This window comes from Arvicola amphibius, chromosome 12 (genome assembly GCF_903992535.2).
Source record: "Arvicola amphibius chromosome 12, mArvAmp1.2, whole genome shotgun sequence".
Taxonomy (NCBI): Eukaryota; Metazoa; Chordata; class Mammalia; order Rodentia; family Cricetidae; genus Arvicola; species Arvicola amphibius.
In genome coordinates this window covers 89,381,396-89,406,988 of record NC_052058.2, presented here as the reverse complement: position 1 = coordinate 89,406,988, position 25,593 = coordinate 89,381,396, and the positions used below count along the sequence as shown (strand labels likewise).

Here is a 25,593-nt window from a genome sequence, read left to right as displayed (position 1 = left end):
CCAGCATCTGTCTGCTTTGACAGCTACATAAAGTCTCTCTGCCTCTGCTTTCTTTCCTCCTCGATCTGCTTGGAATTCCCACCTTGCTCTATTCTGTGCTGCCATAGGCCCAAACAGATTCTCTATTAACCAATGGTAATAAAACATATCCACAGCATACAGAAGGGAATCCCACATCAAGTAAGCAGTACCCCTCCACAGCCTCTGCATCAGCTCCTTCCTCCAGGTTCCAGACCTGCTTGAGTTCCTGCCCTGACTTCCTTCAGTGATAAACTGAAAGGAAGTGTAAACCAAATTAACCCTTTCCTTCCCAATTTGCTTTTGGTCATGGCGTTTCATCACAGCGAGGGAAGCCCCACTGGAGTCGTCTGGAACATGAGCTTTGGGGCCCATCCTTGAACCACTGCAGTGACCCCTTTATTGCTTCTCCATCTCAATTATTTCCACCTCCACCCATGCTACGGAGGGTTTTCCTTGCCACTGTCAGAAATCATCCTCTGTGCTGTTCTTGTTTCGCTGCTTGGAAACCATGTGTATTCTGCCTAAAACGAAGAGCAACTTCGCTGTTGGCTGGATTTAACTAACCTCCCTATCCTTCACCAATGCCATGTTCCATCCAAGCCACCCTGGGTCACGCACTGTTGCCTGAACACAGTCCATCTTTCCTGCATCTCAGCAACCCTTTCTGGAAAAAAAAAGTGAATCAAAAATCCATTTTAAAACATTAACGCACCTTAGGGAAGCCTTAGGGCTCCTGTCTCTCCTACTCTTTAAATAAGGAGAAGAAAATACACTCATGGTACTCTACCATCTCAGACCCATGGTGATGTGGGGCTGGGAGTTATCCAAAAGTCAGTAACAGTGTCACCACATAAGGTTTAGAAACCTGGCTTCATAAGCCAGGTACAATAGGAAGAGTTTGCAGCCTAATTCTATTTCTGTCTCAATGGGTCATTTTATTTATTTTGTTTTGTTGGAAACATTTTAATGTTAATTACTGCTTGAGAATTTCACACAATATATTTTTATAATGTTTTTCCATCCTTCCACTCCTCCTAACTCTCCCCCCACTCACATGACTTCATGTTCTTTCTTTCTCTTAAAAAAATAGAAGGTACCTGACAATAGTGGCTCACGCTTTTAATCTTAGCACTCATGAGGCAGAAGCATGCGGATCTGTGAATTAAGGTCAGCCTGATCTACAGAGTTCCAGGACAGTGAGCATGACACCAGAGAAACCCTGTCTTTAAAAAACCAACAAGAAAAGAAATTACTAAAACCACGGACTCTGATTTGTGCTAACTATTCCTGAACACGGGGCCTGCCCTGGAATGTGGTTGCTACACAATGTGACTCCATTGGAAATCAGTGGTTTTCCCTCTCCCAGCTGCTATTAACTGAGATCAGCTTATTAGCTAAGGGTGGGACTTGTACCTACTTCCTTTCCTCCATGCTGGATTTTGTCCTGTTTGTGTTGGCACAGGTCTCGGCATTCTGTCACCGCCTCTGTGAGTTCATAGGTGCATCTTTCCCATTGTGTCTGGAAAAGCTGTATCCTTAAAGTCACCTACCATCTCTGGCTTTTAAAGCTTTCAGCTCTCTTCTACATAACGCCTTAGGCTTGAGGGTAGTGGTGTGATAAAGATACTCGATTCAGACCCAAATATGTCCCTACTCTGCATATTGTCCAGTTGTCTGTGCAAATTATCACCTCCTCTAAGAAGCTTCTCTGCTGAGGGCTGAGTGGCGCCCTGATCTACAGGCACAGCAGTGTGTCATTAGGAGTCATTTTATTGCTATGGTCCTTTTGCAGAATATCTGTTGTACAGTTTCCCCTAGGACCTAGGACCTATCTAGTCTTAGGGTCTTGGCCACATGGTGTCAGGGATGGATTCTATCTCATGAAATAGGTCTTAAAGTCAATCAAAAAGCGGTTGGTTATTCCCCTAATGTTTGTGCAACTATTATACCAAGGGGCATATCTTGTATGTAGATGGTTATTATAGTTTGCAAGTTCATAGCTGAAGGAAATATTAATGATTACTTGTCTCCTCTGGGAGCATTATAGCACCTCTTCCAGCACTGTGAATACTACCCAGAAGGGATGAAGCTTGCAGTTAAATACCAGGTATTTTTCTCCATGTAGTATAAGTATGTGATGTCTCCAGCAACAGGGACTTACTATCAAGTTGTCAGAACAATCAATAGCACTGGCAGTCATCTTTAGTGCTTGGGGCTGTATGGGACTCAATAGGTGATTTTAAAGATGTAATTATTGTAAGTATATTTTTCCAGAACGAAAGGTTAGTTCTTGTCTCAGATTTTTTTTTTTACTTATAATTCATGTCTTATGTGAGATACACTCAAATCACATACATGATTTCTTATTCGCCACACAGCCAAAGAATTAAGCTCTGCATTCTGCACCAGCATGCTGCCAACTCTGGTCTGGAGTGGAAACCCCCGTAGCTGGCCTTTCTACATTCTAAGTCAAATTCCCATGCATGCCCCCAGAGTACACACACTGCATCGATTGCACGGTCACACGACCTTGCCATTTCCACTCAGTAAGGAACAACCCGCAAGCACCTTCTGAAGTGATTTATTCACAAGTGTGTTTCTGTTACCATTTTGCTTAGCTATGATATTTCAGTAGAAAATCTGCCTTCAACTTAATTTTCTTCATCTCCAGGGAATGCTTCAGTTCCTCCATGGCTAGTCCGCTTTCCTTTAGCTGTCTCACAAAGTCCTCTATGGCACGGCAAAGGTCCTTGCTCTCCTGAAAGGCAAGCTAGGGAAAGGAAAACTTTTAAAGTTACAAATGGGGACCTGAGATTCAGCTCTCTACTCTGAAACCAAGAAGCTGCAAACTGAGGGAGCTTCACAAGGCATCTGAGTCCTCGACATGATCAGTCCTTTACGTGTTCTGGTTTAAATGTAGTCATTAATATTTCTCCAAGAATAGATACAGGCCAAAGTTAGTCTGAAGGAAAATAAATGTGTTCGGAATGTATTCGACTCTAGACTTGGAGCAGCTTCTCACCGCGGCCAGCACTTTCAGATCTCAGGCACTGAGTACAATTCTATACCTTCTTTGCAATAAACCCCATAGGAAGGATTTGTGAGATGCTTTGATAATGGTGATGAACGGGAATGTTATCTAGAAACATGAGTTGGTATTCCATGAGGCCCCTTCCACAATCAGGCCAAGGTTAAGCCATTCGAAAGCATTACCCAGCACTGAACAGATATTCACTAAGCATATGCTAAGAGTAATGCCAGGCCCGAGACCGCAGCTAAGAACAAAATGGATAACAGCCCCTACTTACAATTGCTTTCTCGAGTGCAATCTGCTCAGCCGGTCTGGGGGCTTCCTGAATGGGCTCACAGGTAGGGTACGAACTGTTCCACTCCCCATCAATGCATTGCAGCTTCTGTGCACCCACTAAGTGGTACCTGGAGATGCCAGAACAACATAAGCCTTTGCAGCTTCTGAGGTGAGTGACGGAGATAGGCTTTCTATCGCTGTATTTCAGTCTTCCAAACTGTGATTAAATCCACTTTCCTGCCCCTGAGCCTTGGCGTATGCTTAAGTTATCTCCATCCTAACAAAACAGCCATGAAATAAAACAGTTCTCTGAAATGATGGGCAAACCCAAGGGATGAGTCAAACCAGAATAACACGAAGGAAAGTGTGAATTTCAGGGCCGGTGGGATTTTGTTTGGTTGGTTGGGTTTTTTTTTTGGGGGGGGGGGGAGGGAGGCGGCAGATGAGGGAAGAAGTGGTTGATCGATCATAACCTAAACAGGCATCTGTATTAAGGTCTAAAATGCAGGCGCAGTTGAATGGATAAATGAGAGAGGTGGTTTGTGATCAGGAAACAGAAGGGGATCCAAACCTAAGAGTGGGATTCAAAGGCTGATGAAGTTACATGACCTGGATCAAGTCAAGAGAAAGAAAGGGCAGGAAACCCATCAAGGAGAAAGTCCAGACCACCTGAGGGAGGCCCAGCCCTTGTTACAATGCTTTAAGAGTCCAAAATCTAAATCATTACATTTCTGGTTTCTTTTGTTTCTTTACAGTTTCTGCTCTTGGACTCTGTGGGAAATAGTCCATTATCTATATTTGAGACAGTCAGCAACTCCATTCCTGCAGGCGTTCTCAGACTGTAGGCACATCTGGTGATGTGGGGGAGGTGGATACCGGCCATTTCTCTCCTTTGGAGACCGGAGACAGAGAAGGAAGCCAAGGCCTGCTAGACAAGCGGATCACACCCATGAGAAGTTCGTCACTGCAGTGTTGAGTGCCGGAATCCGACTTCCCTCTCTTCCCTCTGTATACAGACGCTGCTATGCTTGTTAGTGTGGATCCTTGCTTTCTGGCCCGATGCTACCAAGGACTGCTTGATAATCAAAGATGTCCAAACTCCCATTGAGTCCTCTGATTTCCTTCTTTGGTATCTTGAAAGAGCTGTCCCCGCTAAAGCCCCTGAGGCCCTCCTTAGGAGGGTTTCCATAAAATCAGTTTTGTCACAGAATTCCAAGAGGGAACAGAGTCAGGAAATTCTGGATGCAGACATCGGTTCTGCCAGGGAAATCCTAGACTGTTCTATGCCACCTGTGTGATTTAATGTGTCCCCATTATGTGATTTACGGGAAGCACCCTGTGAGTGCACGGAGACCTCAAAAGTCCAAGAAAGATTGCTAGCCAAGTTGAAGGCAACAGACAAATTAGTTGTGGGAAAGCAAAAGGAAACCTGAGTGGCCACAGCAGCCGATGTGTGACAAGCTGGCTCAAAGAAGCTGGAGCCGACAGACGCCAAGTTCACAGTGCGATTCTGCAGCAGACTACCAAGACACAGAAGACCTACTGCGGAGACGCCCTGAAGATAAGGACTCCATCTGCCTGCCTCAGATGCCTGCATCCTGCTATACACCACTCCACTCCTCTAGTGGAACTGAGAGCCAAGCTCAAGCAGAAACAGAACGTGGGCCTCCTGCTGAGACTGTGGGACTGAGCAACAGCAACCGTCAGCCATACAGTATAACTGCGGAGTTCCTGGCAGCGCGGTTAACGACGGCCATTAGACATACTGGGTCCAAGTCCAAAGGCATTCCCACGCCAAGGGAAATAGAGACATCTACAGAGGAACTGCAGTCATGTTTGAAGGGACTTGGTATGAGACAAGCAATGTGTGTTCTGACTCTATCTGGTGCTTATAATGACTTGTAAAGCAGAGATGAGAAATGTTGTCTTGCACTGGATACCTCCAGTCAGGTATGAGCTCTGAGATCCACGCGGTTGCTGTGCTATGCTAACAATACCAAAGGGAGCTCAGACAGATTCGGTGGAGACAGAGATAATGGGGTGTGCTGTACCCCACATAAGTAAATGTGAAAGTGGTGAGAGGCTAAATGGCCACCCGTAAAAGAGGGTGGCCCGGGAAGTCTCCCAGATGCAAACAGCCCTAATTAAACTCAGAGGGAGTCCCCCAGCACAACACAGGAGTATGAGGGAAACTTGATGGAAAAAGAAATGAGATGGGAGTGGGAGACAGATGAGTGAGAGGAGGTGAAGGGGGCAAGAAAATGATGAAAATCTATTATTTACGTGTATGAAATCATAAGGGAGTAATGCACTTTTTAAAAAACAGACAAATGGCCAAATTTGGATGATAAAACTTTGGAAATCAACTCCCTCAAGAAAAGACTCCAAAACTCCTAAGACAGCGTGTACCTTTAGAACGCCAGAGCAGGCACCCATGTGTGTGCGAGGAAATAAAAGGGAAAATCTGGGCCCATCCTCCAGTTGGAAATGCCATGAGAGACAGGGTTTCCCCTGAGCCAGACAGTACAGTGAGCCTCTGGTTCTGGAGAAAACAGAGAATAGAGACTTCTTCCAAAGTTGCGCATCCCTGAAACAGACTCCTCATATAGAGTTGGTTGCATACTAGTTCCCTGTACCACAGAACGAGTCACTATGCAGATAGCTACTAGTGTCAAAAATGCACATTTCTAGAAACCCAGATATTTAACAACCATTTAACAGGAACTAAGAGCTCTGGAAGACAAATAGCACCAGTGATCACTTTGAGACTGGGTCATATACCCCCAGGTCTATACCATAATCCCTGAATATATTGTGAGAGTGGACATATTATGGGGAAAGTGTTTGCAAATTACCATGGGAAAAGGTGCCTGGCAAACAAACATGTCTTGGCCATAAAGCCAATCTCAAGAAACCATACCAGTGACCTTACTGAGTCCAAAACCATATACCAGTATTTTCTAAAGGTATGGGGGAGCACCAAGAGATCGTAGAAACAATCCATGAATTGGGGAGAGTAAACATCATTATGCTTGTATGTAACCCCTTTAATTTGTTGCCATGTCCTATCCAAAAGCCTGGTGGGACATAGTTTGGACAACTGGTTACTGGGAACATTAAGATGTATTTGGCCATACTTTTTACTTTTTTCTTTTTTTTTTTTTTTTTTTTTTTTTGGTTTTTCGAGACAGGGTTTCTCTGCAGCTTTTTTAGAGCCTGTCCTGGAACTAGCTCTTGTAGACCAGGCTGGCCTCGAACTCACAGAGATCCGCCTGCCTCTGCCTCCCGAGTGCTGGGATTAAAGGCGTGCGCCACCACCGCCCGGCTTGGCCATACTTTTTAAAATATGTTTTATTGATTTTTATTGAGCTCTACATTTTTCTCTGCTCTCCTCCCTGCCCCTCCCCTCCCCCTTTAGTCCTCCTCCAAGGTCCCCATGCTTCCAATTTACTCAGGAGATCTTGTCCTTTTCTACTTTCTACTTCCCATATAGATTAGATCTATGTAAGTCTCTCTTAGTGTCCGCATTGTTGTCTAAGTTCTCTGGGATTGTGGTTTGTAAGCTGGTTTTCTTTGCTTTATATTTAAAAACCACCTATGAGTGAGTACATGTGGTAATCGTCTTTCTGGGTCTGGGTTACCTCACTCCATCCATTTTCCTGCAAAATTCAAGATGTCGTTATTTTTTTTTTGCTGTGTAGTACTCCATTGTGTAAATGTACCACATTTTCCTTATCCATTCTTCGGTCAAGGGGCATTTAGGTTGTTTCCAGGTTCTGGCTATGACAAACAAGGCTGCTATGAACATGGTTGAACCCATGTCCTTGTGGCACGATTGATTATCCGTTGGATATATACCCAAAAATGGTATTACTGGGTCTTGAGGAAGGTTGTTTCCTAATTTTCTGAGAAATCACCACACTGACATCTAAAAAGGCTATACCAGCTTGCATTCCCACCAGCAATGCAGAAGTGTTCCCTTTCCCCCACAACCTCTCCAGCATAAGTTGTCATCAGTGGTTTTGATCTTGGCCATTCTTACAGGTGTAAGATGGAATCTCAGAGTTGTTTTGATTTATATTTCTCTGATGACTAAGGATGTTGAACATTTCCTCAAGTGTCTTTCAGTATTTGGCCATACTTAACACTGCTCTACTGTTTAAGTCTTGGAAACACAACTGGGCCATCACCACTGTGTTCTATGTACTGTGTTTGTCCAATGATTTCTTCAGCTCTCACATAGAAGCTGAAAGGCAAGGATATTTTGCCTTCATCTAGGAAAGCCATGGGTGGACTTTCACCATGTTTCTCCAGGGTTATTTACACAGTTTCACAATATGACATGGGATGGCAATATCTGACCAAGTGGGATGGACCACACCATCAACTGTTCAAATATTGCATTATGCTGAGGAGCCATTAATGCAAACAGGGTCCAAGGACCTGGATTGTTTATGAAATATTTGAGTGTCGTCTATTACGATAAAAAAGGAAGTATTGCCACAGATGTAACAGGCAAGGCACAGAGGCACAAACTTTCCTCCTTCTCGTCTGGGTTAAGCAAATCAGAAGTTTGTAGGGCTACTTGACAACTAGAGGGCTTCCCTCCCATAGCTGGCCCTGCCCACCTAAGGCCACGCTACAGTTCAAATGCCAAGCAAGAGGTATGAGGCTGTACAGAAGCTTATCCCATGGCATTTAAGGAAGCAAAACAAGATGGAGCAAGTACAGGGTGTGAAGATAGTTCACACACAATAATGCCCTGACCGTGCATATGTCTGTTGGAAAAACAATGGTGGACTACTTATGAAATCTTAATAGCTATAAAACCCAATGGCCCAGAAGCTGTTGTCAAGACACTGGAAGCTAGATACATTAGCGGTGGACCCACCCACAGTCGGGCACAGCGCTGATAACTACTTTGGTTAAGTGAAACTATCTTAGATATGTAGATAGCACATTCTCCCTCAGTAGAGAACCCCAACAGTGTTGGTACCCCATTAATTACCAATAGAAGAAGTGTAGGTGGAGTTTATCTCTGGGACCCTGATCAGCTCTGTACCACCAGCCACTCCCAAATATCCACACAGAGACTTAATATTGATTATAAATGTTCAGTCAATAGCTTAAGCTTATCTTTTTTAAAAAATAACATGTTTTTACATTTATTTTACATACTGACCACAATTTCCCCTCCCTCCTCTCCTCCAAGACCCCCACACACACTTCCCATCTACAACCCTCCCCTTCTGCTCCTCTTCCACCTCCATTCAGAAATGGGCAGTCCTCCCACAGGCTTGAGAAAAGCATGGCCCAGCAAGTTGAGGCAGAACCAAGCTCTTCCCTTCGCATCAAGGCTGGGCAAGGTAATCCAGCATAGGGAACAGGTTCCCAAGAGCCAAGTAAGTGCCACGGACAAATCCTGATCTTATTGTTAGGAGCCTTACAAAGAGACCAAGCTACATAACTGTCACACAGATGCAGAGGGCCTAGGTCGGTCCCATGGAGGCTCTCTAACTGTTGGTCCAGAGTCCATGAGCTCCCACAAGCTCAGGTCAGCTGTCTCTGTGGGTTCCCCCATCATGACCCCTCCAATTAATCCATTTCTTAATAGAAATTAATTTCTTAGTAGAAATTAACTTATGTGCTGCCCCAAGGCACATTTACCTCATCTACAAACTTCCTATGTTGCTTCATCTGGTCTGGCTCAAGACCCTCAGACCCTGCCCTTCTTCTTCCCAGTATTCTCTCTGTACTGAAAATCCTGATTAGTTACGGCCAGTCAGCTTTTTATTAACAACGACAGCAATGCATCTTTACTACAAAAGGATTATTCCACAGCAAAGGAGGCGTGACTAGGCCCAGTGCCATATTGGGCCACACTCATCAGTGAACGAAAGAGAAGCAATGATAAATTGGTGGACAGGCAAAGTGAGATCACCTTAACAGACGGCAGCAACCACTGCTGAAAGACAGAAAGCTTCTGTGCTGATTAAGATTAAGTTTATAGCGCTTCAGAGGCCAAATTCCACCACATAGCATGGATCCTAGCAATGTGATCCTAGCAGTGTGTGATCCTAGCAATCCTAGTCATAAGCACAGGGAGTTGGGCCATGTTCAGAGGCCTTCCATTTTGGCTCCCTCGCTGGCAGAGTCAGCAGTGGTCCACTAACAGACACCCACTGTGGGGACAAGAGCCATGGAGAGATATGAGGGGCAACAAAAAACCACAAACCAAAAATGTGGTAGCATGTTGCTGCTCAGCTATCCTTACAATGACCCAGAAATGGTGAGGCCGGTCAGACTGAAAAAGTCCCCACCAGGTTACACGGCTGAATGGGGCACGCAGGCCAGGAAGTTATGTAGGCCGTTGCAACACAATGGAGACCCTCAGGACAGACATTGTACCTACTTACAAAAAAATACATGGGATGTGGTGCACGCCTTTAATACCAGCACTCGGGAGGCAGAGGCAGGCGGATCTCTGTGAGTTCGAGACCAGCCCGGTCTACAAGAGCTAGCTCCAGGACAGGCTCTAAAGCTGCAGAGAAACCCTGTCTCGAAAAACCAAAAAAAATACATGGGATGTTCTCAGTGATATCCACAGCACAAGCTAAGATAGAAAACACACTACATCGGCCCTCTACCCAGCTCAGAGGAATCCCAGTTTAAGTTGACATTGCTAACACTGTTTCTAGACTTCTGCAAGCTTATCAGGAAAAGAGTCAACCAAAAGACCACGAGGTAGTAATCACTGGACTGAACTCTCCATACGGGACCCTCTAGGTAATTAAAATTGCCAAGACCACTTTATAGGTCATGAAGTGAAACAGTAGGTGAGGAGCCAAGGTCCAGTGTGGGTCTTCCCAGTAGGATCAGGACTCACCAGGAGCAGGACCCATCAAACGGTAAATAACGGAATCGGCCATTCAAGGTAGACTCCCACTTACCTCCATAAAGTACTGAGAATGCTCAACCAAAGGCCAAAACAAAGACAAAAATCCAGCAGTGATAGAGCAATAGTCACAATCACCCAACACAAGCTCCTAGCACTGAGACTACAAATTAAAGGGGCAGATTCTTTGGTCAGCATGGACACCTGACAGAAGTTCGCTCTTCTCAAACCAGACTGAGGTAACACCATTCACAGATTACCTTACGTAGCCCTAGAAGGCCCCAACCATGGCCATGTCTGTCATGCTAGGAAGATGATCTAGCGAGTATGTGCCATAATAGGAATTACTCACAAAGGGACATGTCATATAAACAAACGGCAACTCTATCTCCCTGCAGGATGCTTTTTCCTTTCTCTCCCCTGAGTCCCAGCCTGACCACTGGTTGAATAACCTGGAAAAATGAACACTTTTCCTAGTGTGGTGGTTTGGGTCAGATGTCCCCTATAGTCTCCCACACTTGAATACTCCATCCTCACTTGGTGGTGCTGTTTGGGAAGGCTTAGGAGGTATGCCCTTGTCGGAAGAATTATGTCACTAGAGGGGGCTTTAAGGGTTTAAAGACTCGTGCCATTTTGAGTTCGTGCTCTCTGCTAAGTGCCTGCAGTTGAAGACATGAGCCTCTCTGCTTGCTGCTCCAGCCACCATGCACCTGCTGTCACGCTCCCTGTGGTAACAGCAATGGACTCTTACCCTCAGGAACCACAGACCCGAACCAACCCTTCTGTCTACACGTGGCCTTGGCTGTGGTGCTTTGTCCCAGCAATAGGAAGGGAAGTGCTCCCACAAGGACATGAAGGTGCTCTGTGCTTACCTGTCTCGACAGTAATAGGTAACAACAGATCCTGAAGTAAAAGAGCCTCCTTCGAAATAGCCATGGCTCGGAATCCCAGGAGGGTCACAGTCTCCTAAGGGGAAGACAGACGGCCTGGAGTGAGATTTGTGAGAGCCGGGCAGTGCTTCCTACGCTGTGTGGGCTCTAGAGTCCACCATCTTCACACTGGTGCAAACGGGACCGGGGAGCATGTTCTCCATTCATTCCGTTCTCATGAAACCATAATCGTCTGTGGAAAAGCCCCTTTCCCCAGCTCACCCTCTGAGCTCTGGGAAAGGAACTACACACTGTAGAGCTGACAGCTGGGACGGTGCAAGAGATGGCAGATTAGGGCAGAGGGTGTGGTTCAGCTGACAGAGTGCCTGCCTAGCATGCATGAAGCCCTGAGTTCAGGCACCAGCGTCAGATAACAAGAATGGTGGCACACCTATGATCCCAGCCCTCCTGAAGTGGAGGCAGGAGCATCAGAAGTTGGGAGAGGAGAGGAGGGGAGGGAAGAGGAAGAAAGGAAAGAGGAAAATTTGGGCCACAGTGGAAGGAGAAGTAATTCACATGGTAGGAAGAGTTTACTCGGATGTAGACATTAATATGGCTGGCACCACAAGGTAATAGTCGCCCCAGAGTGGCAATACTAATCAGTACTTACTACTTCGGCATATGGGTAAGGAAGGTGCCCAGGTGTGGTCCTCTTGGCACTGGCTCCAGTTGCTTCCCTTGAGGATGTAACCATCAATGCACTTAAACATGATTTTGTCTCTTGCACTCACAGGCCCAGAATAATTGGCCATGCCATTTTCCAGTACAGGCTCGGGACAGTGGCCCACTGAAGTAGAGAACAGTCAGTGCTCTGAGAGGCTAGGAAGAGGTACAAGTCACATGTCCCCAAGCTTCAGAAAGATAATAGTAACTCAGAACATAATGGTGCCCGTGTATCTAAAAGGATAGGTATTTTCAAACCATAAAGGCCAAGGTACCATAACTGTGGAAAAAGGAGTGGACTGCGTGCAGAAATTTCCTCCAAAGCTCCTTAAGACCTACGCTTTCAAAACAAGGCTCACTAAGACTCTGGAACTTCTAAAGGGAAAGAACTTAGCAAGAAAACAGCTAAGAAGCTTTTGGAACATCCTGAACCTGACCAAATTCACAAGGTTCTTCCCTCCCTAAGGTTATATCAGCAATAAGGACTGCTGGGAGCTGCTCACGCCAGTTGACTGGCCCGAAAGAGATTTTTCAACCTGTTCAGCTGCAGGTTCCCAGCTTTTGTGAGCCGTCATAGCAGCTGGTGGGCTTTCGGTGATGCAGCTGTCTTGGAGTCATTTCTGCTCCTGTAAGTAAGCCCTCACCATACTTCTGGAAATAACCTAAGTAAACTCACTGACTCACCAAGCTGGGCTTTGGTAGTATGCTTAACTTCAGTCTGTCATTAGTTCGTATCTGGGACGGGCAGGCATGTTTCAATGTCACGCAACATGGTCATGCACAAGAATATAAGTGACACCTGAATTGCACATAATGAAGCATATGACGGGCTATGACCAGTAACGTGTTCATTATACTGCCGTGCTATTGAACACTGTTCAAACGTCTTAAGTCTGTGTTTCAAGCAGATCTTTCCTTTTCTTTCATTTAGCCAAATATATATTCTTATTCATTTCTTACTTTCTCTTTTCTTATCTGTTTTAATCGTTTCTTTCTTGTTGAAAATAAGGAGTCATTGGAGAGGGATGTAAATTTTTCCATATGAAAGAAAGTTTAAAATGTTATGTTTACATAAGATTAACACAGTTTATTAGAAAATAGCTACAACAGGAGCAATCTGGAAGAATTATGCTCTGTCATTGTGGAAGACAACATAATGAGTTTTGTCACCTGGAGAAAGCCACTTGACTCTCACTTATCAGATACATAAACTAAGGATATCGTTTTCTCCAGTTTAAAAGTAAGATGATGGACAGGCATTGGAGATGTGCCTGAAATCCCAGCACTGGTTGAGGTTGGAAGTTCCAGGTCCCTGGGGGTTACAAATCAAATTCCAAGCCAATATGATGATCTACCGTAACAAGATCCTGTCTCAGAATCACCTGGGAGAAATGCACAGTAGCATCTTAGAAATTGAAGGTTTTTTGTTTGTTTGATTTTTTTTTGTACAATTTTAGCATGGCCTCCAGGAGAAGCAGGATACACAGGATAAGGAGATGGTGATATGAACGGAAAAACCAAACTCACAGCGGCACTCAGCCGGGGAGACATCCAGTTCCTCTGAGATATTGAGGACCAAAGACTGCTTTCCCACCAAGTGGTAGCCTTTGATACAAAGGTAATCCCCCAGAATCTGTCCTTCTACTTCCTTTGCAACAAATACACTATTATTCACGGGAGGAAGTTCTGAACAGCTCTCTGTCGGAAGGAAAAAAGGAACGGAATCATTTGGCATATCACTGGCTGCAAGGACATCTCACCGCATTCCTCCCTCCGAACCTGTGCTGGACTAATCCTCTCTTCCATGGAATGTGTATCCCCATCCCCCATTCTCCAAGAATTTCTAAAGCTATGTTTGCAAACAGATCATTGGCACTGTAGTCAAATCAGCCACGAGTTATCCATTCCTGAATACGCAACCCTTTCCCAAGTTCCGTTGACATCTCAGGATATTGAAATTGTCAAGTTTGGGGGATCCCAGAATAAAAAGAGCAAGTCACCAATGACCACCCATCCCAGGGTGCAAGATCACCATTAATATAAACTAGGTCCCCGATGAGTACAGAGTATATACCTTGAGAATTTTTAATAAATACTATAAATGTAAATTTCATTAAAACCCTTCACAGAACACCTCTTAAACCACACATTGAAATGAAATATCGTAAGGAAATCACACTTACCATCTAAGGCAGAAATCAGCCACATGAGACAGCAAACAACCCAACAAAGCATTTGGTGAGCAGTTACTTGACCCAGGGTGAAATTAAACTGTAATTTCGATCAAAAGCATCCTTCTGACCACTTATGATCAGAAAAGCTTCCTTCTCGAGAAGGAGTTATAGTTTCCTTCTGGAACAAACGTGAAGAAGAAAAAAAAGACTTTCCTGTAACAGGGAAGAACAGCAGAGAGAAGACGGTGTATGCAGTGGCTTTGAAACCACAAAAGATGATTACAGAGCTGCCAATTTTAAAATTTTAAGAAATTTCCCAGTTTCTAGAAATGCAAACCCGTTGAGCAGTTCCTGAGCTGCAGGTTTAGCCTTCCCCAGCAGGCGTGGGCTAAATGGCCCTGGACAACCTTGACTTCTGCCAATATTTGTCAGTGTTTAGTCCACTGCCTACAGCGCTCTCCAGCTTTGGGGACAGAAGATGGGGCAATGACCAGTGGCACTTTCCCAGTGAAGACCACACTGAGTGTCACCTCCTCCCCGCTTGAATTCTCTTCTGTGCCAGGGATAGCGCTGACAGGCAGGTGAGATAACGCAAGCTGTGAATGAGTGCACCAAAGACATAAGACGGGGGAAGCTGAGTTTGTCAGACACTGCAGCACAGTCACAGTGGAAAGGCCTAGAGAGACAAAGTCTACCCAGAGGCAACTGAAGGAGCGGCTCTTCTCAGGTGGTAGGGGTTTCTCCACGGGCCATTGTTTCAATGCTACAGTGTTCTGGAACAAGTGAAGTGTTGTTAGAAGCAATGACAGTCTTCTGCTTGAATCAGAAATGGCTCAGCACAACCACCTATCCTGGGCTGGCATCCACGTTCTAGCTAGAGCTCGTTCTGAATAGCTCTGGTAGTGGTCTTCCTTGGAGGCAGCAGCGTGGCCCTGCTCTGAGCCAAGCCTTCACTGAGCCAAGGCAGCCTTGTTTTGAATGTCTCACTCCATCCATTCATACCAGATCAGCTTCCACGTACCAGCTACCTCAGGCCTGTCTCAGTACTGAAGACCGGAAGTTTAAGTGCTTCTGGGAAACTGAGAATTCCTTTTTGAGTTCTTAGTCTGATAAAAGAATTTTAAAACAGAGTCAGAAGGAAACTTGCGAACAGTTTTAAGTGTGAAGGAAAGAGCAGTAGAACATGCAACTGCCGAGAGGCAGGAGGCGGCTGAGAGGGAGGAAGAAGTAAGGCTGTCCTCTGCGACAGAGGTTGGGGAGGTTGGCGAGCAGCTGCTGGGGGCTGGGGGCTGGGGCCTGGGGGCGGGGCACTTTCCGAGGAAGAATGAGGAATCCCGGAGTGCCTGGGAAAACATGCTGCACTCTGGGCAGGTTGGAGGAGAGGAAGGGAAAGGTGTGTTTCCGAAAGCAGACGGCCTCCGCAGTGTTCTAAGGGAAGCAGTCTGCCTGAAGGAGGGGCTTCTGCCAGGATTTTACCTTATTCCCTGTCTACACCCGCCTCTTCCTGGGTGCTGCCTGGCTCCATTAACTATTCTTCTCTCTCCTTCACAGGGCATCAAGCAAATTAGATTTCCTAATGGGGGAGTGGGGTGGACTCCTGGCCCGGTGACTGACAGGTTCAGCTGGCTAACTCTTAAAAGACCATTGTATATAATGTTTGGAGAGCTTTAGAATGCAAGCTCTCCACCCAGGGACAGAGGGAAAACCTAGACCCTGTTACTTTGTTCAGGAAGAAGTAGCTTTACCTTAATAGACCTCAAGAATGACTTTTTATACAGTGACTTAAATCCTGTGGTGCTTGCCTTTCAATTGTTACCAAAGAAACAAGAAATGGGCTCAAAAGTCAACCAGGAGAGAAGAGCCCACCTCCAAGGCTATTAATACCAGCCCCAACTTAAAGAGGCACATTTAACCTGCTTGCCTGTGGCTTCTCAAAAATGGATTGAGTCATCAGCTGGCAATCAATAGGCAGTCATTAAATATTTGTAAATCAGTGAATAGATGTCTAGCATGGCTCTCACACCCTGTTGACTTTGAACTGCTAGAGAATCTTGACAGTCACCAACTGAAGACACTGTAACACCAGCTGGACACATAGGTACCATTTAATAACTTCAGAATCATGTCTCTAAAAACTTTCAAGTACATTTCGAAAAATACTAATATTTGTCTATCTGTAATGTAACAAATGATGCCTGTTTGTATGTGAATTGAACATTTCATTGCACCTTTTAATTAAAAATAACTTTATTTTATTACAAAAGCAGTTTACATAACTCAGACATTTCCGCATGGTTTTACTATCCAAGAGAGAATTTTTCTCCAGAGAAATACATTTCTTGGTTTGTAATAAAACCAATGAAGAAATTTAAAAATGCACTGTCATAACATAATCATCATTCTTTTCCACACATCAGTACTTGTGCTCTACAAATTTAACTTACGGTCATACTACGGACATTAGGCTTAGGAGTCAAGCCACCTACACAGCTAGCAGAACACAGAACATACATGACATTCTGATTAAATACATGCAAAATCCTCACACACAATAAATAGCTTCATAAAAATACCATCTGATCACCAGAAAGGAGTGTACTTCACTGCAGAAGGCAGCCCTTGTCCTACAACGTGCTGCAAGCAGCCAAGGGAAAACTGCCTACAGCAAGCAGAGCATGGGGCCTCCCTGCAGGTGACGCACATATAAAGCAAGCTGCAAGTTGGGAGACAGTGAACTGCCTGCAGTTCCCATCTTCTCGGGTAACCGTCTCCAGTATTGTCCACAGTATAAAAAAAAAATGTAGAAAAAGCTGCGTTTCGGGACTTTTCTTGCTATACTATTTCTCTGCCCAACAAGTGAGCATTTCAAGTGAAAAGGAAACAAACAAAAATGCCAACACGCTCGGTTCTATTTGTCAGGGACAATACACGGTGGCTTCCGCAATGCTCTTCAGGACTACATAACAGACGTGCATGTGGAGTGACAGTGTGTCTATTTGACAGTGATCTAGTTACCGCAACTGGATTCGTCTGGAAGGGGTACCCACTCACTGATGAATAGAGGACACGCTGCATTTGTCAAGTATCGTGGGGGAGACCAGCTGATCACAGTAGTGACAGCCAGAACAGAGGCACCCATCACAGAACCACTGCTCCTGCAGTCATGGCCACAGCTTTCCCAGAGACCACATCAATGAGACAGACCCGAGGACCATGTCTGCCTCTGCCTATTTTGAAATTTAAAAAAAAAAAAAAAATTCCCAGTGTAACTTATTATCAAGAAGGCATCTTCATTTCCTGGTGGGATAGAGGTGGTCCCATCTAGCCTTCACTCCCAGCCCTCGGGAGGTATGGAATCAGTCCTCTCTGGGCGTGAGAGGCACAAGCCTCAGAGAGAAAACAGTAGCTACACGAGAATGTAAAGCATGGTCCCCTTTGGGGAATCCTGGCAGCCAGATCCTGCAAAGAATATGGAGCAGGAAAAGCTTCTCTAAGTAAAAAGGGAGCCATAGATACTACTCTCCTGTCACCAGAGAAGAGGCACTTCAGAGCCGAGCTCCTGACAGCCTCTATTTACCTGGTCACCTGTCTCTTCTCTTGTGGCAAGAGGAACCGCTGGCACTCTTACTGCACGTTAGCCTGCTCGCCTCCAACACACGTTCTCCCTGAAGTTCATCCTCACCTAGAAACCAGTTCTAAAGCAGTGTATTCACAGGTCAGGTAAATCTCCAGCTAAGGATGCAGGCGGTCCTAGGTAGAATATCGAATGCCTACGTAAAACGGTATTTGCAAACTTGGGTCAACAGAGATTAGGAGCTAACGCGCTCAGGCTGCTAACGAGTTCTGAGGCACAGGCGCAGCAATGATCCTGTGACGCAGGAGGGGAAGAAACATAGTGAAGGTTTTCAGAAGCCTCAAATGAGATGCTCCCACTTAATTTCCTGTTCTAGCCTCAGTGATGCTGGCATCCCAGGCTTTTTAGCAGATCCAGTTCCTCGGAGAGGTCTGGCCTCAGCCTCACACATCAGGACAGCAGTGTGAGGGATGCCATTGAGGGGCGTCTAGGCTCAGTCAGCACATTCTGTACTTCCTAGGAGTCAGAAAGAGAAGCAGAGCCATTACACCACAGCCAAGAGACGAACAAAGAAAAGCGAGAAAAATCCATCCCCAACCCTCGTGCCCACATCCAAACGCATGTGAGGACACACTGGTGTGCCTGCACACACCTTGACCCTGGGGACTCAGGTAAACGTGAATGGCCTTGCCATGTAATGGCTTCTTTCACAGAGAAGCTGACCTTATGACAACAGTAGGGTACACGTCTGTTTCAGAACTGGACTCTAAGTTACATATCTGAGATATAAAGCAGTGGTGGATTGGATCTCTGTGGTGATGAATGCTGTATCAGCCAAGAGACCACACACACACACACACACACACACACACACACACACAGAGTAGCAATGAAGCCACAGGCTATATGGCTTCTGAGGAGGGTCACAACTGTTATGGTTACTCCAGTCCACCCTGAAATCAGCATCTAGAGTAGATCAACTTCTTCCCATGAACTGGTATTTAATGTTTACTTTGTAAGAAATCCTTTCCCTTAGAAAGCTTGTTTCTGAAATATTAAATGTGCCTATGAATTCAGTCAGCCAGGGATCTTGTTAAAATCCTGGCTTAGTAAGTTTGGAAGGAAGCCTCTGACTTTGAATTACTAGTGAGCTCTGGGTCCTTGCTAGTGCCGTGTGGGATAAGGCAGGAGAACAGTGGACACCATTGGTCTTCTGCTCCAGGAGTTAGGACCAGCTCATACCACTGGCTGAAGTCTGTTTAGAAACAGGCAGGACATATTTTAGAAACAACTGCTTGCCAAGTACTTAAAAAACTCCCAAAATTTTCTTTACAACATATAACAAAAGTTACATGTAGTATGTTCTATTATTAATTCTTGCACAAGTACAGAAGGTGCAAGGGACTTGGCAAAGTTGATGCACTGCCCACTTCTGCCCAGAAGATGGTGGAAGAGAGCCATGCCTATGACCCTGGATTCCAGGCATTCTGAGAACTTAACACTGGTTTGCTAAGTCTCAGTTTGTCCAGTATGAGACAGTTTTGGAAGACAGTAGATGAGAAGAACAACTCAAAATACAAACATCATCATCATCATAATAATAATACCAGAAGTCTTTAGATAAGGTCAAGTTATTCAACAACTTTATTAACCCATTCTATACAGGCATGCACATAAAACACATTTTAAATACAATTATATACACTTTAAATGACCCAATGCAGTATTTCATTATCAATATCACGAGAATAAATCAGAATGCTACTAAGGATTAACATCCTCACTTTTAGAGCTGTACCTAAGAAATCTGCAATAAATTCTGTTACTGGGCTTCCCAAGTTCAGCCCATTTCCATCCAAACCAGCAGTGCTCAGCCCCTCTCTGTATTACACGCCCCACTGTGATTGGTCCTTTGCTTTTGCCACAGGGAAGTCACCACATCTGAGAAAAAAAAAAAAAAAAAAAAAAAAAAAACCACACACAATTCAGATGCTTCTTTAAAAACTGGGTCACCTGACTGTTAGTCACACCCGGTGAAAGGCTTAAGGAAAGAACTACTCTGGCCCACTCTCGGGATCATTTGTGGATGCACATTTCCCTTTGTATAAGAGTAAGGCCAAACACAGCAGACTAAAAACAACAGCACTCTCTGTGAGGACACCGTGGCCCGTGACAGGGTCATCTGAGGATACATTAGGTTCAGGAACGGGTGAGAAGAGGGGAGTCCTGCCTTGAAGCAGCAGACTGGATGAAGTAACTTCAAGCAGAGTCAAAACGTAACACGCAATCTAAATCATCTTTTAAAAAATAATGAGAACTTGGCCACTGTTATATAATAATTATCTATAAAAAGTCCAGTGTATAGAACTTCTTCATAAAGGAAACATGCAAAATATTCAGTTCCTTCCTTGAAGGAATTATAGTAATGTAAATAGACTACCAATCAGGACAGAGACGTGAGAGACAGGAGGCAAACAGACCTCTCGTCTTCTGGACACTACAAAACAAAATTCTTAGCCACACTTCCAGTGAGTGTCCATCACTTCTAGGGAAAAGTCGAGATCTTGCGTGGCAGGCCTGCTACCTGGCTCAACTGTTACATAATTTTAAAATAAAAAAGCTTTAAAACACAAAACGAATACAAGGAAAACTGGGTGACTGACTGAGACTTCAACAAGTACAACGTTCTTCTGAGACTGGAAGGGCAGGGGGATGCACATGAAACCCATCACTGGAGCTGCCTCAACTGCCCATGGATCTCCCTGTTCACAGGTCACTCCAGGCTAAAGAGCGTCTCTGAAACTCAGAGAACTCACATGTGTCCCAGAAGAATCATCAGGGAGACTTATTCCTTAACAATTACACTGTTTTCTCAAATGAGGTGCCTGAGGATTAACTGTGGCCTTCAAAGAGGACTATTCAGACCCTTGCCTGAAGTTCCACCATTAGGTCTGGGAACACAAACGAGCCAGCAGGAGCGGCGAGCACACACACAATGCATGTCTAGAACGATGCGATGGCTCTTTCACCAAGAGAAAAGGCCCCGCATCCATGGCCAGTAAGTGCTAAATTCTACTCTGGAAACAAGATAGGACACAAACAGTTCTCTAAATTTAGATTCTCTGGGGTTTCATTCAGCTTTGAGCTTAAAAATAAATGAACAAATAAATGCAGAATATTCCTTTCTCTTCCATTGTACACAGGTAGAATTTACATAGGTAGATTCAAGTTTTCACCTATTCCCTCCAGAAAAAAACTGAAAGCCTCAATACAGGGTACCCACAAGTCATCTTTTCTCTGTAGGGCTTGTGACACAGACACAAGCATGGCAGGGTAATCTCCTACCTGCAAGTAACAAGGGGAACGGGAAAGATGAGAAGTGGGACTTCCCTCAACTCTGGAAAAAGAGCCCTTTCCAATGTTTTCCTGCTTCTCCCGCTCTGCTCCTCTGAAGGATCTGGCTCTAAATGCTCAAGGATGTTGAAACCCCTGCTGCTTCTCAGCTGCAGCTTCCACTCCTTGTTATCCAGGGATAACAAGACTACCCCAGCTCTTCCTGTACCAGAAGCGAACTAACACAGGGGAAACCGGAAGAGCGAGGAGCAGACAGAGTCAGAATGATCACCCAGTGAACGGCCCCTACAGACGGTACTTACAACAGGGGAGCCTAGCTCCAGGTGGTCAGCAAGTCTCCCCTTGCAACTAGATCCTTAATTCTTGGGTCAGGGTTCTCCCTCTTCCCACTCAGTAGCTCTGAATTACTCTTCCCTGGCAACAGAAGAAAGGACTGGACGCCAATTTAGACTAGAGCTGCTAATGAGTAAGCAGTAGACAAGGGAACCATGTAAAAGTGCCAGACCTACCGCCCAGCCCACATCTCATCCTCACACTGTGAGAGGACATCCCAAACCTTTGGGGTTTCACAGCCATAGAACAAGAAAACAGCCTGAAGGCAGGCTATCCTCTACCCCAAAATCAGCTCTTCTAGCCTGTTTGATTCTTTTACAAATATTAATTTATCAATTACATCTACTGTCTTTTTTATTTTTAGTATCTTATACATGAGTACTGTATTCTAGCCCTCCTACTCCCTGTCCAACTCCAAAATTTCCCCTACTCTCTTTCAAGTTCATAATCCCTCCTAGTTGTTATTCCATTCATATGCATACATACATACACACACGTGTGTATGAATGAAAACCCTCTAGATGAAGAGCCACAGGCAATCAACAGTTTCTGGGAAAGGGAGACTCAGTCTTCTCCAGAACAAGCCCCCGATAGGTTATCCAATCCCAAATGATCGGCCCTAAACACACACACACACATGCCTGGCCTCTTAAGGGTTGGCTTGTTGCTGCTGTTTTGTTTGCAAGGAAATTGAAAATGTTTGTTTTCTTTTATCTTTTTGCATGTGTTTTCCTCATTAAGGCCAGTGCCCACAAACAAAGGTCAAGAGGGGACAATGAACACTACCTAACAGGAATTGCCAGTTTCTTAGTCTTGGACGAGTTTCAGGAATCTAGGCAGTCTGAAACAGACTGAAGTGGCTGTGTGGGATGGAAGGGCAGAGGGCTCAAGGCCAGAAGTCAGTAGCCTGTGATGATGACCTCCATCAGCTCATGGCTCTATCTCCATGTACCTTCAGCTTGCATGAATTCTCAGTGTGGGTCCAAGGGTACATGTTTGTCAGTAATGTGTTGCACATCACCTGTAATGCCAAGGGGAAAGATGGGACTAGAACCTAAAATACCTTTCTAAACTGTGCTCTGCTCCAGCATCAGAACCAAGAATTCAGAATTTCCAGTCTGATACATATTTATCTAAGATAACAACATGCTGGCATTTTCTATCCAGCTTCATAAGTGGGATTTAAAAAAATATTTTGTTTAGTTTTATTTATGTCTGTGTGTGTATGAGCTGCACATATGAAAGCACCTGGGGAGCCCAGAAGAGAGCACCAGATTCCCTGGAACTGGAGCTCCAGGCTGCTGTAAGCCACTCGAATGAGTGTTGGAGTAGAAGAGAAGCACGTGCTCTTAACAGCTGAGCCATCTCCCCAACCCCTCAAGGGCCTTCTGACCCTTAGTGGGCTGACCGCTAAGGAAGTAATTTAAACACCCACATATCTAGGCTCCAATCCGGAGATTTGAGGCAGTGCTCAGCCTGACCAAGTGAACCCAGCAAGTATGTCTTTCAAAAATTCTCCAGCACAGTCTGAGGTCTGTCTCTGGATAAGAACCATGCAAAAAGCTTTTATCCCAAGACAAAATCTCATAGAAAACTGCTATTCTTCTCTCACCAGTTGGCCCCATATGACAAACTAAGAGGTAGGGAGTCACCTGTCTCTTCTGAAGAGTCTCCTGAGACGACCCTGAGAAAAGTGAACTCGAACGGACTGGTACTGAGCTCAACAGACAGGGCCCTGGGCCACTGCGAGAGAATCCCCCTTAAGCAATAGATGCATATAAACTTCCGAGAGCTAAGTAAGCCTCAGGAGACTCCTTGAACTACTGAGATAGATAGATATAAACAAAATGCCCCATAAGAGAGGTTAAATTCAAAACTTCTTATGCTCAAAAAAATAATTTTTCATGTAAAAACTTAGCTTAAGGAAATTACGCTAAAAAGTACCGGTAAATGGTGAGCAGCTTTACTGAACTTATTGACCACCCTGCCTTTTGTCTGGAGAAATATAGGGCTCAGTGTTGGATCCTGGTGCTTTTACACAGTCCCAAAGGTCATGGGCTGCATGGAAGCTACTGTAATTGTAAAGAAACTGAGAGCCACAGGACAAAAAGTCTGAACCTTGAATTTGTAAGAACTAGAGTTCAACCTACCCAGCCCCACTCCACAGCCAACAAAGGACTGTCTGGCTCTTGGAGTTAGTAACACAAACCAAAACACGTCCACATCCTTAGAGCCAGCTTCCCAGGACAGCGAGAACTCAGGGCTGTTTCTCATGAAAAGAGGCAAGAGCTCTCACCCTGTCCACTTGCAAACTCCAGGGCTTTCTGTGGATGTTCTGCAGCCTGGGCTGACCCTTGCAGGACCTGGCTGGAGAGGAAGGCAGAAGGGAAAGGAAAAGACTCTCCCAGTGCAGATCCAGACCCACTTGCAGACAGCACCAATGGGGCTCAGACTCCTATCAACCATCCCTTACTTTAAGACACCACAATGCCATGCATCACACCAGACAACCCAAAGCGAAGCTGTAAGACACGGAAGTCAAATGGAGTGTAGGGACAGATTAAAAGGACACAGGCGAAGGACACATGGGTTTTCTATCTCCCTCTATTCAGCACTCCCTCCCATCCCACCCTCTCCCCCTCAGCACACACACACACTTCACAGAGACATTAGTGGGTCAGACATGAGGAAACAGAAGAACCAAGTCCATGATTCAGGCTTGGCTCCTCTTCCTTCAGACCATCCCATCTGGGAACCTGTCCTAAAAAGACCCAACTTGCCATCTTGCCCCCGGCTGAGGTGTTTACACTAGAGAATGTCTAAGGCTGCTCTGCACACGCATGAGCTCATATTCCATGTTCAGATTAATGCTGGGACGGGAGTGGGGTAAAGTTAAACGACTTCTTGGCTGATTAGTGGCAAGGGCAAGAGGCCAAAGCTGGAGGGAAACACACAATTACACCACCGGAATGCTGACTTGGGTCTTCGGCTGGTCCGCCCCTTCTTGCATGTCCAGAGCTCGGAGAGGGCTGAGGGGCTTGAGGGGCCGGCTCCCAACACTGTAATTTCTTGGACGCCTTATTGTGTTCGAACTGGACAGAGGCGTAAAGCTGTTCCTTCTCATCCTTACAGGGGTTTGGCTCTTGGGGAAGTTGTGCTGATTGGAAATGGAGGGACACCACATACATGAAAGCCACACCAAAACCTTACCCATAGAGGTCAAATGATGCTCCTGAGCCTAACCGTTCTTCCTCCTGCTTCTCCACACACGGGACCAAGCAGGGCATAGTCTGGGCCCATGGCCTCAGAGGAATAAAAAGGTCATCACAGGAGAAGATCTCTGGGGACCACGTTGAAGAGCAGTAAGGGAGTCAACAAAGGCGTTCACTTAAGACCATATAAGTTACCAAGACCAGACCAAGGAGCTGACCTGCATCTGCTGACTATACTCAGGGACTCCCTGGACCCTGCTTTATAAATGGAGACGTCCCTGGGAGTGCAGCAAGGGAATTGATACATTTCACTTCAGCCAAATGCTTTCTATATTGAACTCAATTCCCAGGAACTAACTCTCAGGGCTAAGATTCATGAAAGAGACACTCATTTAAAGAACTAAAAATCCCTTCATCTTTCCCTCTCAGAAGTAAGGAGACCTTTACAGGCCACGAATTCTGGATTTGTTTTCTTTGTACATAAAAGAAACCCAAGTCTCTGGATACAAAGATTCAAAGACTCAAGGCAACCAGGAAATACTTACAGTTGGCTTATCACGATGTGTGTCCACAGCCTCCACATTGAGTTTAATTGTTTCCACTTTGCAACCTGAGAAAATCAGGAAAGAAAAGCTGTCAGAGCTAGGCATGGTGGCTTACTCCTGAAATTCCAGCACTTGGAGGCTGAGGAAGGTGGATTGTCATGAGTTCCACACTACCTGCAGTGCCAGGCTAGACCCAACTAGTCCCAAAAACAAAACAAAATAAACCCAAGAAATAAACAATCAACTAAAAGAGGGTAGGGGTAGAGAGGAGAAGGAAGAGAGAAAGCCATCAAAAGAAGCTCAAAGAAAACTTCAGTCCCAGCATGGTCCAGTCTAGCTGGGGGCGTATTTGTACTTCCAGAGACTCACACGTGCATGTGCTCTTTTCAAGTGGAAGCTACTAACAGAACATCCTTGCTCTACAAACAGCCATATATCCTGACGTTCCTCAGTTCCCACCTCTCACCAGCTCAAGCTCATAGTTACCATAGGCCACAGGAGTAAGTTTGAAGATGGTGTGGAGAGGACACCTCAAGTATGGTAATTCATCTGAAAGAAGAAAGACCCGGTGAACAAAGTCTTAGTA

The 25,593-nt window shown here is 45.2% G+C and overlaps 2 protein-coding genes across 10 annotated transcripts in view; both read right to left on the bottom strand.

Annotated features, from left to right (window-relative positions):
• Nucleotides 1–2,586: 2,586 nt before the first annotated feature.
• Nucleotides 2,587–14,398, bottom strand: C4bpb (complement component 4 binding protein beta). Its single transcript, XM_038348850.1, has 6 exons — nt 13,999–14,398; nt 13,343–13,513; nt 11,763–11,939; nt 11,096–11,189; nt 3,330–3,456; nt 2,587–2,791 (listed from the first exon to the last, which is right to left on the bottom strand). The coding sequence occupies exons 1-6, from the start codon at nt 14,048–14,050 to the stop codon at nt 2,636–2,638; spliced, it is 777 nt and encodes a 258-aa protein (XP_038204778.1). The 5' UTR covers nt 14,051–14,398; the 3' UTR covers nt 2,587–2,635.
• Nucleotides 14,399–14,566: 168 nt separating this feature from the next.
• Pfkfb2 (6-phosphofructo-2-kinase/fructose-2,6-biphosphatase 2) overlaps nt 14,567–25,593 on the bottom strand; it is a 29,032-nt gene continuing 18,005 nt past the window's right edge. For 4 of the 9 annotated variants that reach the window (XR_006020932.1, XR_006020935.1, XR_006020937.1 and 1 more), the window contains 4 exons: nt 25,494–25,556; nt 25,008–25,072; nt 23,547–24,407; nt 16,077–18,079 (listed from right to left, as the gene is read on the bottom strand). Coding sequence is in view for 1 of the 9 variants with exons in the window: in XM_038348844.1 (XP_038204772.1) it covers nt 18,014–18,079; nt 25,008–25,072; nt 25,494–25,556 (194 nt within the window). In the remaining 8 variants the exon portion in view is untranslated. Of the gene's footprint in view, nt 15,096–16,076; nt 18,080–19,361; nt 19,505–23,546; nt 24,408–25,007; nt 25,073–25,493; nt 25,557–25,593 lie in introns of those variants that run through there. The other 5 variants (XR_006020934.1, XR_006020938.1, XR_006020933.1 and 2 more) reach the window with 5 other exon arrangements.

Coding starts and splice junctions, on each gene's coding strand:
- C4bpb (XM_038348850.1), bottom strand. CDS start 14,050: ATGCTTTGTTGGGTTGTTTGCTGTCTCATGTGGCTGATTTCTGCCTTA. Junction 11,940..13,342: donor CTCCCCGGCTGAGTGCCGCT/GTGAGTTTGGTT, acceptor TCTCTACTTCAG/TGGGCCACTGTCCCGAGCCT. Junction 3,457..11,095: donor ACCTATTACTGTCGAGACAG/GTAAGCACAGAG, acceptor TGGCATCTCCAG/GTACCACTTAGTGGGTGCAC.